Source organism: Zeugodacus cucurbitae, chromosome 2, assembly GCF_028554725.1.
Source record: "Zeugodacus cucurbitae isolate PBARC_wt_2022May chromosome 2, idZeuCucr1.2, whole genome shotgun sequence".
Classification (NCBI taxonomy): Eukaryota; Metazoa; Arthropoda; class Insecta; order Diptera; family Tephritidae; genus Zeugodacus; species Zeugodacus cucurbitae.
The window spans coordinates 52,593,984-52,610,095 of record NC_071667.1 but is presented as its reverse complement, the minus strand read 5'-3'; the positions used below and the strand labels follow the sequence as shown (position 1 = coordinate 52,610,095).

General features: G+C 35.9%; 2 protein-coding genes across 3 annotated transcripts; both read right to left on the bottom strand.

The window, feature by feature from the left end:
- Window positions 1-2,362: 2,362 nt before the first annotated feature.
- Window positions 2,363-5,960, bottom strand: LOC105213563 (replication protein A 70 kDa DNA-binding subunit-like). Its single transcript, XM_011186476.3, is given in 8 exon segments — window positions 2,363-2,595; window positions 2,670-2,864; window positions 2,949-3,210; window positions 3,272-3,495; window positions 3,550-3,662; window positions 3,721-4,319; window positions 4,375-4,616; window positions 5,788-5,960. Coding segments are annotated over 8 exon segments (1,788 nt in total). The 5' UTR covers window positions 5,827-5,960; the 3' UTR covers window positions 2,363-2,481.
- A 6,831-nt stretch (window positions 5,961-12,791) lies between these two features.
- Window positions 12,792-16,112, bottom strand: LOC128919822 (replication protein A 70 kDa DNA-binding subunit-like). Of its 2 annotated transcripts, none has more exons than XM_054225207.1 (8): window positions 15,970-16,112; window positions 14,519-14,760; window positions 14,099-14,463; window positions 13,943-14,040; window positions 13,659-13,888; window positions 13,345-13,597; window positions 13,077-13,271; window positions 12,792-13,002 (listed from the first exon to the last, which is right to left on the bottom strand). In XM_054225207.1, exons 2-8 carry the CDS (start codon window positions 14,629-14,631, stop codon window positions 12,889-12,891), a joined length of 1,368 nt encoding a protein of 455 aa, XP_054081182.1. In that variant the 5' UTR covers window positions 14,632-14,760; window positions 15,970-16,112; the 3' UTR covers window positions 12,792-12,888. The 2 variants fall into 2 exon arrangements, with proteins under 2 accessions (XP_054081182.1, XP_054081183.1); XM_054225208.1 differs by lacking the exon at window positions 15,970-16,112 and adding an exon at window positions 14,984-15,952.

Here is a 16,112-nt window from a genome sequence, read left to right as displayed (position 1 = left end):
TTGAAGGGGTTAAGTGAATTTCCATTGTTATCTATACTTCTATAGTAATATTCGGCTCTATTCCCGTCAGAGAACGTATGATATAGAGAGGGTTCAGAGAACGTATGATATAGAAAAGGTTCATGGTGCGCCGATTGTCAACTGGTCCGCCCCTTTGATATTAAAGGGCATGTGCACATATGTAATAAATTCATATATGTAAATAATTCCACAAAAACCTTTGAAATATATAATTAACTAAAAATATTATATACGTAAATGTAACATAATAATATATTTATATATATTTATATATTTACTTTCTTCTTCTTGACTGGCGTAGAAACCGCTTACGCGGTTATAGCCGAGTCCACAACAGCGCGCCACGCATCTCTCCTTTTGGCAGTTTGGCGGCAATTGGTAATACGAAGTGAAGACAGGTCCTTCTCCACCTGGTCCTTCCATCGGAGTGGAGGTCTCCCTCTTCCTCGGCTTCCACCAGCGGGTACTGCATCGAAAACTTTCAGAGCTGGGGCACTTTCATCCATTCGAACAACATGACCTAGCCAGCGTAGCCGCTGTCTTTTTATTCGTTGGACTATGTCTATGTCGTCGAACAACACATACAGCTCATCGTTCCATCGTCTGCGGTATTCGCCGTTGCCAATGTTTAGAGGACCATAAATCTTGCGCAAAACCTTTCTCTCGAAAACTCCTAGTGCCGTGTCATCGGCTGATGACACCGTCCACGCTTCTGTACCGTAAAGTAGGACGGGAATGATGAGAGACTTGTAGAGTTTGGTTTTTGTTCGTCGAGAGAGGACTTAGTAGCACCTGTTGGCAAGATTGATTCTGCGTTGGATTTCAAGGCTGACATTATTATCGGTGTTAAGACGCGACTGCGCCGACTGTTTGTTTGATGACAGGAGATATTTCGTCTTGTCCTCGTTCACCACCAGACCCATTCGCTTCGCTTTCTTATCCAGGCGGGAAAAAGCAGAACTAACGGCGAATGGCCGTAGCTTATGATTTTTATACTCTCGCAACAAAAGTTGCCACAAAATGGCGAAAACCGAAAACACATAAAATGCCATAACTAAGCCATAAATAAAGCTATGGAAATAAAATTTGGTGCAAAGGATCGCCCTATGATGGGGCATATTTGGATGTGGAGAAGTGGACGTGGCCCTCTATAGCTATATAAACCAAACTATCTGCAGTCGGTTCCCTTAGGTTTCAAAGGTTAGATTGAAAATTACTAAAAGTGCGTTAACTCACTAATGAAAAATGCCAGAAACACTAAATTTTAATAGCAGAAAGAAGTTGCACTCAGATTTTTTAACAAAATGGAAAATGGGCGTGGCATCGCCCACTTATCGCACATATCTCAGGAACTACTCTATAGATTTCAATGAAATTCGGTATATAATATTTTCTTGACACGTGTGGAAAATGTATAAAATCGGTTCACAACGACGACAACTTCCCATATAACTCAATTTTGAATTCCATCTGGTTCGTTCACTTTATAATATATACATAAGGAACGAATGAAGATAGCGAAATAAAAATGTACACAAATACTGTATAAGATCCGTGGTATCGCTAATGAAAAAATTGTCTAAATCGGACTATAACTTTTCAATACCCTGGCTATCGGATATGCAGAACTCAGTGTCTTATGGTAATTCTTCACCGAAAATTTCGGTAAATCTATCAGATATCTTAATTTAATTCAGAGAAAATCATTTTCTTCTAATAATGTGTCTCTGTAACAGAAATGGTTCGGCATATAATCTTAGATATAATGTATGAATGTTGGTGATGAAAATGAGTTTAATCGGCTCAGGAATTACCTCAGCTATATACCGTATATGATGATTTTCGTATTTCTACTGGACTTTATACCGAATATATGGGTAAAATTGTGTGTGATCTTAATATAATCTTAATAGCATAAATTGCGGGAGTATAAAATGTTCGGTTGCACCTGAACTTAGCCTTTCCTTACTTGTTTTGTTTTCATTTGAAAGCTTTGTAATGAATGCAGAGCGTTCGCAGGTAAAGAGGTCCAAATACCCACCATAAAATTTCGTTAATTTTTGTGCCTTGTTTCTTACAAAGATCAATAGTAATTATTTAAAATATGACTTAATGTGTTGAGAGACATTAAAATGCATTTAATTATATAGATAACCAATTAATACAGTAGTTTTCCGAAATCACGAATATTCGTTTTAGTATTCAATTGGACCTTCCAGAGAACGTATAATATAGAGAAGGTCCTATTCAGCACAGCCACAGAAAGAGAAATATTAACAGTGCCTCTTAACAGAGCTGAGTATTAATTGAAAAATATGCTAATTTCTATTATAGACGTATATATGTTAGATATGAAAACATGTTTTATTTATATGCAATATAATATACGTTCTCTGTTATGTGTAATACGAACAGATAGAAATAAACAAATAATATTCACGTAACCAATTTCAAGTTGATTCAATTTTTGTTAATGCCTGTTAACTCTTTAAGGTTGTTTATCAAATATTTATTGTACTCCTTGTAATCCAGGGGCGCAACAGATTGTACTGTCAGCTTGTTACGTTGCTCACCCTGAAGAAATCCAAATAAATTATATTAATTTAACAAATTTCAGTGAGAATAACTAAGGGCAGCGCTGTGCTTACATTAAACTCTTCCATTTTGCTGCGCAATTTAAATATGTACGAATTGAAATTGATTGAGGAGAGCACTTCTTCACCTTCCGGTGGATTGTTTTCGAGTAGATCACCAATTTCTTGTGCCGAACGCTTCATTAACTGTTCACCCACTTCGCTGAAGCAAGTGACCCAACGATTTGATGTCCAATCGCCAATACTCATCTGATAGGAGGAATATTGAACATGACATACATACGCACATACAGAAAAGAAATATGCATCCCTAGTAGAACTAATTTATCTTACATTAATTAATAGCCTGTATTTGAAGTTGGGGAAAACTGCATTGCAACGCTCGCAACGATAATGACCATTGTTCTCGTCGATAGCCTTTTTATTGCAATTCGGTTGAGGACAACCCTTGTAGAAGGCATTCTGACATTTAACTATATGGACAACGGCTTTGCATTGGAAATAGTCGGGCTTGTCGCCAGCGCCCAGGTTTCTGCTGCGGGCCTCGTGTAATGTTAACCACTCGGTGCTAAAACCACCACCAGCACAACCGGTTCTAAATAAAATGGATTATATGTTAGTAAATAATCAAAAAGTAGTCCACAGCAACAACAAACCTGTTGGAAATCATATTGGAAATATGTTCACCACCGCCATTATCGAACCAGCCACGCAGTTTATGCCCTTCCGGGATATCTGGGTTTATTTTCATAACAGAACCCTTGTTTATTTCCTTACCACCATTAAATTCCGTTACACGTGCACCTTTAACTAAAATCACTTGTTGTTGTACATGCCCATCGAAATTGACAGCATCTTCATTCCATAGTTTTAAAATCACCTAAAAATTACGAAGGTTACTTTCGTAACATTATTTTACTCGATTTTAGCTTACAGCAGCATTGCTGGAGTCAACCAGTGTCAGTTCGCGTATTTTGAATTCCCTATTGGTAGTACGGGAAGTGACTGTTTGCAGTTCGCCAACTTCTTTGCAAATACCAATTGTATCTAGAAATGAACAGCTTTGAAGTTTCTTGAATCATTAATTTCGTATAGTATAACACACCGACACTTGTGCGTGCTTCTAGGTTCGCCAAGTGCGATATGGGGATCAAATCCTATTTAATTTCTGGTATATCATTATCGTCTTCCTCGCATGGTTTGATTTCTGTTAAGCCCATCAGTGTCATTTCATAATCATGTTTCAGGGTGTTAAACTGTTTATTCGCTGATTTCAGCTGACATTTCGATATATGGTAAACACGATCAACTTCAATGATATCATAAAATTTCTCCGCTTGTTCGCGAAATGCGGTCGCACGTATCTCTCCAGATTCATCCAATAAATCCATACTAAAAAATTTACCTTCACCCTTTGCATTGCTCCATGTGCGCATTGGACCCTTTGCTGTAACACGGGCTTTGATTACCCATTTATTTTGGTAGGGACTTAAGCTGGAGATAGGACAAGTAAGCCCCGAGGTTAGTGATTGATTCAAGGCATTACTTGTAGCCGTAGGTTTGGTAGCAGTACTACTGTTGGACGAACTTGCTTTATTGCTTTGTGCAGCGTCTTCTTCGGTATATGAAACTGGAGTACCGATCTTTTTACCAACTTCAGTACCCGGATTTAAAACACTCAATTCGTCTATTATGAGTATACGCCTTTAAAGAATTTAATTGTTGAAATATTGTTTAAAATATACGTTCCTACACCTACTTTCCACCATCCTTGCCATTGACCACAGATGTTCTGTAATTGTCCAATCGCACTATTGTGTATTCGGAGAGCTTACCTTCTTCATGCAAATGATTGAGTTGAGTTGCTAACATGCAATAACTATTGAGAAATTTTCCATCGTAAATAAGTAGTCGCAAACGATCTGTTTCGCCGCCTGTAATTTTCTTGATAACCAAAATTTGCAAAACAGGCTCGTCGACTTCCTCGCCTCGCATGATCCGCTAAAAAGATAAAGGTAAAGTCACTAGCTTACCCACAAACGTTGTTTTGCCATAAATATACATTATTTCTAGGAAATATTTATAAGAAACAACTAACACTGTAAATGGGTGGGTATATTCAAGAGAGGAAGGAAACAATGCAGGGATGATAGCGATGATTTAAAGCAAGCGTTCATCAGTGTTCGTTGAACTTGAAATGGCGGGAGTATCTGCCAGAAGTTACCTGAAAGAAGTAACGGAGTATCTCCAAATAGTTGGTCGTTGTTTTTTATATCTTTTAATATCCTTTCCAATGTCTCAATCAGATGTTTGTGTACTACAGTACATACATCCCAAATAATATATTCATATTGTTTCAGCTCTGTGGCCATGGAGATTGATTTTTAGGTTGCGTAGTGCATATGGGTTATTTTGAATGTGTATTTAATAAAGCTGCTACAATGCTAGAGGACTTCGTTTTTTGTATTATATCCCAGCGAAATTATTAGGAGCGAAATAAGGATTGTTTTCCAGATAAACCTGGTATATCCAAAAAAACACGAGTCCCACTTCCATTACCGAAACTGTCAGTTCCTGACGAGGAACATATTCTGAATGGCTCATTTTTAAATGTATGTTCACGACAATGTGCGCTTTCCTTGACCCAAGTTCCAATGGCCACTTTGAAATGAGCATATTACTCTCAACATCTGACAACACTTCTCTTCGCTATAATCGTCTTTGTTGGCATAAAAGTAAATCAATTGGTAATGCTCATTGTTGAAAAACAAAATAACTTAATATTGAATTCGTTTATCTTATAATTATAAAGATTTTAATTTAAAACTCTTTCCACAAAATGTTGATAATGAAATGTACCGGTAAAGTAACGACCGTTGTTGTCGGGAGCTCACAACACGAGTTGATGTACATATTTATAACACATTTAAAAGTAAAAACAGTCAACCAATCTTAACATGTATGTGTATATGAAAGTAGCTTATAGCCGATCCTCAGACCTATCCGATATGTACACAAAATTTCAAAAAAATCGGTTCAGCCGTTGCGGAGGAATTTGGCAACAGGTGACGTGAGAATTTTATATGTGCCGTATATTAGGTATGTATGTTAGTACATACATATATGTTAATGGATTTTCTTCTACTTCACAATGCTGGAACGGAATTATTACCTCTATAACGCCAGTGGATAAAGGAGCTATGTCCGTCATACTTTAATATTTATTTTATTAACTTAAAAAACAAAAAGATTTCAAAACAGACGAGAATACGCAATTTGTATATATTCGCAACTAGTATCTAGAATGCACTAAATGTCATGAAATGTGCAATTTGTTTCAACACTAATAAAATTGAATTTGAACAAAGAAAGTTTATTAATATCATTATCTGTAATTGTCGCGCTCAGATAGTGTTTTGTAAATTTTTTTACGAGATTGTGTGTGTGTCTTGAGAGCTGCCTAACTATCTCAGTAGCGCATTCAACTAATCACGAACTTTCTCAATTGAATTTAGAACCATTATGATTGATTGTTTATGAATTAGTATACGCTCGCAACATGTTGCACAGGGTAAATAGTTTTATGCACCTCACCCTCGTTTGTGTCACCTAATACTAAACGAGTCAGATATAGGGTTGCCTGTTCACGTAGAATAGTAGTACAAGCGATAACTTGAGTAAAAATTAAGATATCTTAATCAAACTTGGTATACCTACTTATTCCTTGGAACCCTGAGAAGGTTCATATTGTATATGGACATAATCCTCTAATTGCCACGCCCACAAAATAGCGATAACCGAGCGTGTCATAACTAAGCCATAAATAAAGTGATGAAAGTTGTATTTGGTACAGAGATCACCTTTTTTAAGTGGGCGTGGCCGCGCCTTAAAATAGGTTTTTGGTAGTTACACTAACGAAAAATACTAGAAACCATAAATTTTGCAAAACAAATGGAAAATATAAGTGCCGTCGCCCACTTATGAGTTAAAAACCATATCTTAGAGACCACTCAACACATTTCTATGAAATGCGAAATATAATATTCTTAACACCCTGATGACGCAGATGGAAAATGTTCAGTTCCATCCGAACATATCCCTCCCTTACTCGTTCTTGTATTATATAAAAATAATGCGCAAAAAATATTGAAAGGCCTTATATAGAATTAAGAACATAATCATTTATAACAAGCTTTCAGAAAAAAAAATGAAATGTAATAAATTTAATAATAAACAAGTAAGGATGGGCTAAGTTCGGTTGTGACAGAACATTTTATACTCTCGCAATTTATATATTTAAATTTATTAATATTATATAATATACCCACATATTCATCATATATATGGTATAAAGTCCATGGAAAGTTGGAAACCCTAATGTTAGGTATATGGGAGTTAGGTGAAGTTATGACCCGATTTCACTAATTTTTTACAGTGAGACATATTATTAGGTTAAAAATATTCCCTACAAATTTCTGAAAAATATCTGAGAGACTTACCTATATTTTCGGTAAAAAAAATTGTTAGAAGCACCGAGGTCCTCATGTTCGATATATGGGGCCTTGAAAGCCTATGGTCCGATTTCGTTGATTTTTAGAAAGGGGCTGCCACACTATAAATGCAGTATTTATGCAAAGTTCTGTTCCGATATCTTCACTAGTGCTTACTTTACATATTGTAAAGTAAACTATTCAGGTCGACTTCAAAGTTCTGGTATAAAGGAAGTAGGCGTCGTTGTGAACCGATTTGTCCTATTTTCACAATATATTATTGGGATGGAAGGAAAATATTACAAACCAAGTTTCATTGATATTGGTCGAGTAGTTTCGGAAATATGTTTTTGAACCATAAGTGGGCGGAGCCACAACCAATTAAAATTGTGTAGACCAATTTGGGTGGAGCCCTTATGCACCTTATTTATAATGAAATTAAAGGTTTCTGGTGATTTCCCTTATTCAATTAAAGCATTTTTAGTAGTTCTCAACAAAACCTTTGTATGGAAGGTGGGCGTTGTTATAATCCGATTTCATCCATTTTTGGGCTTTATAAGGTAGTACCTAAAAGAAACGATTGTAGAAAGTTTGTTTGATAAAGCTTAAGTAATTTACGATATGAACAAAAAACTTAGTAGGGGCGGGGCCACGCCCACTTCCCTACATCCAAATATGCCCCATCATAGTGCGATCCTTTATACCAAATTTGATTTTAATAGTTTTATTTATGACTTGGTTATGGCACTTTATGTGGTGGTGTTCGCCATTTTATGGGAGTGGCAGTGGTCCGATTTTTGAACTTCACTCTTCACCCTGATCACTTTGGTATATATAACCCTATATCTAACTCGTTTAGTTTTGACTGTTACAAACAACAGTTATGTGAACAAAACTATAATACTCTCTTAGCAACTTTGTTGCGAGAGTATAAAAACCTAAATCATGAAAACGTAATAAACCGATTTTTCCCATAATACAATACATACACAAATGTATATGTGCATTCTGCCAGAGCACATCTTACTCACTGTACACTATTGTAGAAATCTGTTCTATAATGCTGATTAGTCAAAAAGCAACTTGTCGCAATTTTTACGTTGTTATAACGATTTGAAAAACATGAGATAACACATGCACTCAGTATGTGCTCAGAGCGCTCTCGGCTTAGAGAAGATCGTAAGCAAGCTCGTATCCGTCAATATAAAAATTTTAATAAAACTAATTGATTAGTAAAATACTTTTATATTTTTTATGAGTTCAACATTTGAAAGAATTGGCCTCAGTTAGCTTACACCGAGCATTGTCAGCGAAAATTGCATAATTAGAGATATACAATCCAGAGAATGTGTAATATCGAGAAGGTTCATGATGTGCCAATCGTCAAACTGGTTCTCTTTTCACAAGGGCACTGAAATCTATTCAGAGAACTTCGAGAACTCAGAAAAACTTATAAGTTCTCTGCTAATACAACAGATACATCGTCGATTAAGCAAGTTAAAATTTACAACATTTTCCCATCATTTGCAACAACAAAATGGTTATCATAATCATAATCTGTATAAAATGTTGTTGCGAGCATTTTGTAAAATTATGTACTCCGACTTATTTATTTATTATTTTATATCTTAATTAATATTAAAATTAATTTTCTGCTTTAGTTCAGTTTATCATTAAGATGATAAATTTGTTCTTAAAAGAGCGGCAGTCCTTTGTGAAGCCAGGATCAGTGTACTTGATTAGATTTTAACAATCGAAAAAGCGTCCGGAACCTACTACAAATCTACAGAAATATTTCACATCTATATCCGCTAGTTGAGCTTGTTGTCCAAAAAATGGAGATCCACGAAATCTTTTTGTTGATCTCGCAAAGACGGAAATCTACAGATTAAAGAAATGAGATGATTGCACCTCGCCCTCCAACAGACAGATGCTAGTTAAAACCCCTACGACTAAGGAGAGATAAACATTACTAACCTCGACCCATGAAGGAACTCACCGCCTCTCTTCTCTAGCGACTTCTTTCCACCCAAACCTACCTTGAAGGCATAAGTAAGTAATTACTAAGACTAGTCTGTGCGACATGGTGATGGTCCAATAATATCGGGGTGAAGTCGAAGTCTGTAAGGATTCTTGCGTGCCTAACCTCGTAAATACTCCTCTAGAAACCTATGATATATGCGACATGCGAGCAATTTCCCGCCATTCTATCTTGCGTCCAAGACCCCGGAATATGAACTAATTTACGCACAACCGCAGAAACGAGCTTCGTCCTCCCACTTAAGCTCGCCTCAAAACGGATATTAGCTACTCAGAGGATATTTGGTCTAAAATCGGAAATCTTGAGCCATATTGGAAAAGAATCGTTCTTGGACACTCTCAATTGAATGACAGTCAGAAACTTTCCTCACTTAGGTGAACTTCTACACATGACCACATCACTGTCATCAAACAACAGTTAGCACATTCGCGTCTTGGCTCCCACGTCATCGTTGACACTCTGGTCTGAGTAGTCAATTGAAAAGTAAAGTCTTCTCCCGACGAAGCAAATCCAAACTCGACAAGTCGCTTATTATTCCCATCCTGCTGTGTCGTCCAGAAGCGTGGACGATGTCGATATCCGATGTGACGACACTATGAGTTTTCTAGAGAAAGGTGTTGCAAGAGATTACGGTCCTTTGAACATTGGCAACGGCGAATACCGCAGACCATAGCACGATAAGCGGTACGATCTTATACGCCGTCATAAACATAGTTCAGTGAATACAAGGACAACGGCTGAGAGGGCAAAGTCATGTTGTTCGAATGTACGAAAACACTGCAGCTTTGAAAGTTTTCGATGCACTACCCGTTGGTCGAAGCAGAGGAAAATAAAGACTAAGTGGAAAACGACATGGTTTCTCTTGAAATTTCCAATTGGCGTCAAAAAGCAGGAAGGAGATATGAATGGCGCGCTCTGGTAAATTCGGCTATAATCATATACCGCTCGTTTAGCACTTTCAATAAGGCTGTATGGAGCACTCCAAGGTGCTCTTCCGAGAGAGCAACTTGAAGGCAATGTTTCTGCGCTGATCTTAGTCCAATTTTTATTTAGCTTGTTGAGGTACCCCAATTAAATTCAGATATGTTACGTGTTTAATTGGTTTAATTTTAATAATCATTCAAAGTAATTTGAAATATTTTCATGCCTATTGAGGAAACACTTAAATTTTACTTTGAAGTTTTAAAATAGCAAGAACAAAAATTGGAAATTTAAAAATGTATGCAAATCAATTTGAAAATATGTTCGCGGACCCGTTATCGAAACAGTCGCGTAATTTACGTCCTTCAAGGATATCCGGGTAAAATACCAATTATATCTAAAAAAGAAAAGATACATTATCATCTTCCTCGCATGCTTGGATTTGTGTTTCGCCCGTTAGTGTCATTTCATAATCATTGTTCAGCGTGGTAAACCGTTTATTCGCTGGTTTCAGCTGGCATTTCGATAAATAGTAAACACGATATCTACTCAACTGATTCACTAGCACTTTCAACCACTTCAGATCTTTCTCAATTTAAGTTCAGGTCACAGCTGGTTTCTTATCAATTATTTTTGTATAAACATAGTACACAAAATATATTATAAACAAACCATTTAGTATTAACGAGATAATCATTTATAATTTTGCAAGAACTTTAAACAAATTAACATAACTGAAAAATAAATAATTGGTCTTTTTAATACGAACTAGCTTGCAGAAAAAACTTAAAGATAATAAATCTCTAATAAAGAATGAATCGCTGATTGTGTTGCTAAGCGCAGATCTCAAACAGCTGAATCGATTTCGCTAATTCTAATTCGTTGAGAAAATTTGCTAGAAAAATCTAAACACAACATTTTTCAATACCCGATACAAAAAATGTGTAATCTATACATATACATATTTATGTATATAAGAGAAAGTCGTGGTAGTTACACTAATTATAACCCAAGAACGGTTGAATCGATTTGCCTGAAATTTGGTGGGAGGTAGCTTAGGTCTCGGAAAAGGATATAGGATACATTATATATAGGATTTGTTGTTAGATAAGGCCCCAAGCCGCAAGCCTGCTCATGAGTTAGTAAAATAAACCGAAAACAGAAGAATTTGACTAATGGATTTTCCGCCAAATGTCACTCCAACTCATAGATCCGAATGCAATTCAACCTTTAAAGCTGCATTACCACAGCACTTTATTGTCAATGGTTGTGACCACGGCGGGAAGTCTTGAGACGTGCCTCAAGCAAACCGATTTGTTTAATGCTGTCTCTTTAACTACATTGTCATGGAAGAAAATATCCCAAGAATCATTAAAAAAATGCTTTAACGTAATTTTTAATGAAGAAGAATTCGACGAAGAGGTCGATGTTCCCCTCACTATACTATACATCGTGATCACAAATACCTTACATTTACTAAAGAACGCGATTCCATATGAAGAATTTAATGTCAACTATTTGACCGCTTGGAATAATGAGAATCGTATCGTTGAAGATATACTGACCGAATCTCCTGTTGATAATAATATTGACAGTTCTAAATCGCGTTTACTATGAAGTATGCAACAGAGTTTGCAGATGAAAAAACGTCAGCAATGACATTTAATGATTATTATTTTTTGCATACATTTTCTTGATTTTAGTTCAATATAAAAGAAAAATATTTCGTGACGATTACGAATAGGTCTGACATTAAATAACTCGTATTAGTGGACATCGACTGTATTTTTTTCCGAACATTCAAAATAATAATTTGGAACATAACTGGTTCATTAAACGGACTATTTTGGCAACAAAAAATGTTGATATTGACGAAATTAATTTCAAGATATACAGTTGTTGCCAGAAGGACTAATCAGGGTTGTTGTGACATCTGATAGTTGTCGGAATCAGAATTCAAACCGACAAAAAATTCTGATTTGCCGTTAAAACGCTTTGGTAAAAAGTAATTACTAATAAATTAAAGAAGTTCACAAAGTAGATGTTTCAGAATAGATCATCGAAATATAGAAGTTAAACAATATATGTATGTACATATATGTACACTTAGGCTCAACCCACACCGGATTAGTAAAGACGTCTTTTCCTGTCTGATACGACAACAGCCCATAGCTTCATATGTCAACTAGTGATGAGCGATATTTTACTACCGTTGATTTTTTCACTGTGATTGAAAAATCGCATATAGCAACTGCGATCAATTAAATGTACATAGCAGTGAATTACAATCACAATGGCAGTTCAATAGTTTGAGTTCGATCAGAGTACCTATAGGAGTTCAGTAAGTCTAATTCGATCACTGTAGTAATAGCAGTTCAGTGATCGCAGTAACAATTTGCAGTTAAATGTACGCAAAATTTATTAATTAGTTAATTGTGATTACAAAATCAGGTAAATTTTGGATATTGTTGAAATCAATAATTATGAATATACAAAAAATTAAAAAAATAAAATGTGGAGTACAAATTCACATAAATTCCTTTTTTTTTGTTGCGATCGCAATAGCAATATGAAATCACAGATATGAAAGGCGAAACAAAAACGCATGTTTGTAATTAAAATTCCAAAAAAATGTATTGGTAATTTTGTCACATGAATAAATAGTGTCACAGCTGATTCGAATATTGGTCTTGCTTATATTCGAAAATATGAAAATCGAATCGATTTAAGAATATTAAATAAAAGTATATATGTATTATGTGTAACACGAACAGATAGAAATAAACATAAATAATATTCACGTAAACAATTTCAAGTTGATTTAATTTTTGTTAATGCCTGTTAACTCTTTAAGGTTGTTTATGAAATATTTATTGTACTCCTTGTAATCCATGGGCGCGACTGATTGTACTGTCAGCTTGTTACGTTGCTCACCCTGAAGAAATCCAAATAAATTATATTAATTTAACAAATATCAGTGAGAATAACTAAGGGCAGCGCTGTGCTTACATTAAACTCTTCCATTTTGCTGCGCAATTTAAATATGTACGAATTGAAATTGATTGAGGAGAGCACTTCTTCACCTTCCGGTGGATTGTTTTCGAGTAGATCACCAATTTCTTGTGCCGAACGATTCAGTAACTGTTCACCCACTTCGCTGAAGCAAGTGATCTTGCTTGTTGATGTACAATCGCTTATACTCATCTGATAGGAGGAATATTGAAAATTACATGCATACAAAGAAATATGCAGCACTGGTAGAACTAATTTATTTTACTTTAATTAATAGCCTGTATTTGAAGTTGGGGAAAAGTGCATTGCAACGCTCGCAACGATAATGACCATTGTTCTCGTCGATAACCTTTTTATTGCAATTCGGTTGAGGACAACCCTTGTAGAAAGCATTCTGACATTGAACTACATGGACAACGACTTTGCATTGGAAATAGTCGGGCTTGTCGCCAGCGCCCAGGTTTCTGCTGCGGGCCTCGTGTAATGTTAACCACTCAGTGCTAAAGCCACCACCGGTTCTAAATAAAATGGATTATATGTAAGTAAATAATCAAAAATTAGTCCACAGCAACATCAAACCTGGTGGAAATCATATTGGAAATATGTGCACCACCGCCATTATCGAACCAGCCACGCAGTTTATGCCCTTCCGGGATATCCGGGTTTATTTTCATAACAGAGCCATTGCCCTTGTTTATTTCCTTATCACCATTAAATTCCGTTACACGTGCACCTTTAACTAAAATCACTTGTTGTTGTACATGCCCATCGAAATTGACAGCATCTTCATTCCATAGGTTTAAAATCACCTAAAAATTACGAAGGTTACTTTCATAACATTATTTTACTCGATTTTAGCTTACAGCAGCATTGCTGGAGTCAACCAGTGTCAATTCACGCCTTTTTTTGCCGGAAGGGAATGTTTGCAGTTCGCCAACTTCTTTGCAAATACCAATTGTATCTAGAAAAGAAAAACTTTGAAGTTTCTTGAATCATTAGTTTCGTATAGTATAACACACCGACAGTTGTATATGGTTCTAGGTTCGCCAATTGCGATATGGGAACCAAATCGTATTTCATTTCTGGTATATCATTATCGTCTTCCTCGCATGGTTTGATTTCTGTTTGGCGCGTTAGTGTCATTTCATAATCATTTTTCAGCGATGTATTCTCTTTATTATTGTTGTTGTAGGGTGATGGATGGGGTTCTGCTTCCTTTGCATTACTTGTAGCCGTAGGTTTGGGAACAGTACCATTGTTGGACGAACTCGCTGTATTACTTTGTGCTGCGTCTTCCTCGGTGTATGAAACTGGAGTACCGATCTTTTTACCAACTTCATTGCCCGGTTTTAAAACACTCAATTCGACGATTATGAGAACACGCCTTCAAAGAATGTAATAGTTTAAACACGATTTAAAACCTACTTTTATAGACATACTTTCTAGCAACATTGTCATTGACCGCAGATGTTATGTATTTGTCCACTCGCACTATTGTGTATTCTGAGAGCTTTCCTTCCACATGCAATTGATTGAGTTGAGTTGCTAACATGCAATAACTACTGATACATTTTCCATCTGACACAAATAGACGCAAACGATCTTTTTCGCCGTCCTTAATAATCTTTGTTCCCACAATTTACAAAACAGGCTTGTCGGCCTCCTCGCCTCGCATGATCCGCTAAAAAGATAAAGGTAAAGTCACTAGCTTACCCACAAACGTTGTTTTGCCATAAATATACATTATTTCTAGGAAATATTTATAAGAAACAACTAACACTGTAAATGGGTGGGTATATTCAAGAGAGGAAGGAAACAATGCAGGGATGATAGCGATGATTTAAAGCAAGCGTTCATCAGTGTTCGTTGAACTTGAAATGGCGGGAGTATCTGCCAGAAGTTACCTGAAAGAAGTAACGGAGTATCTCCAAATAGTTGGTCGTTGTTTTTTATATCTTTTAATATCCTTTCCAATGTCTCAATCAGATGTTTGTGTACTACAGTACATACATCCCAAATAATATATTCATATTGTTTCAGCTCTGTGGCCATGGAGATTGATTTTTAGGTTGCGTAGTGCATATGGGTTATTTTGAATGTGTATTTAATAAAGCTGCTACAATGCTAGAGGACTTCGTTTTTTGTATTATATCCCAGCGAAATTATTAGGAGCGAAATAAGGATTGTTTTCCAGATAAACCTGGTATATCCAAAAAAACACGAGTCCCACTTCCATTACCGAAACTGTCAGCACAATTCTTACGCACTTCCATTTTCAGGACGTAATTATTCCTGACGGGGAACATATTCTGACTGGCTCATTTTTAAATGTATGTTCACGACAATGTGAGCTTTCCTTGACCCAAGTTCCAATGGCCACTTTGAAATGAGCATATTACTCGTAATCAACATCTGACAACACTTCTCTTCGTTATATTCTTTGTTGGCATAAAGTAAATCAATTTGAAATGCTCATTGTTGAAAAACAAAATAACTTAATATTGAATTCGTTTATCTTATAATTATAAAGATTTTAATTTAAAACTATTTCCACAAAATGTTGATAATGAAATGTACCGGTAAAGTAACGACCGTTGTTGTCGGGAGCTCACAACACGAGTTGATTTACATATGTATAACACATTTAAAAGTGAAAACTGTCAACCACTCTTAACATTTATGTGTGTATGAAAGTAGCTTATAGCCGATCCTCAGACCTATCCGATATGTACACAAAATTTCAAAAAAATCGGTTCAGCCGTTTCGGAGGAATTTGGCAACAGGTGACGTGAGAATTTTATATCTGCCGTATATTAGATATGTATGTAAATACATACATATATGTTAATGGATTTTCTTCTACTTCACAATGCTGGAACGGAATTATTACCTCTATAACGCCAGTGGATAAAGGAGCTATGTCCGTCATACTTTAATTTTTATTTTATTAACTTAAAAAACAAAAAGATTTCAAAACAGACGAGAATACGCAATTGGTATATATTCGCAACTAGTATCTAGAATGCACTAAAT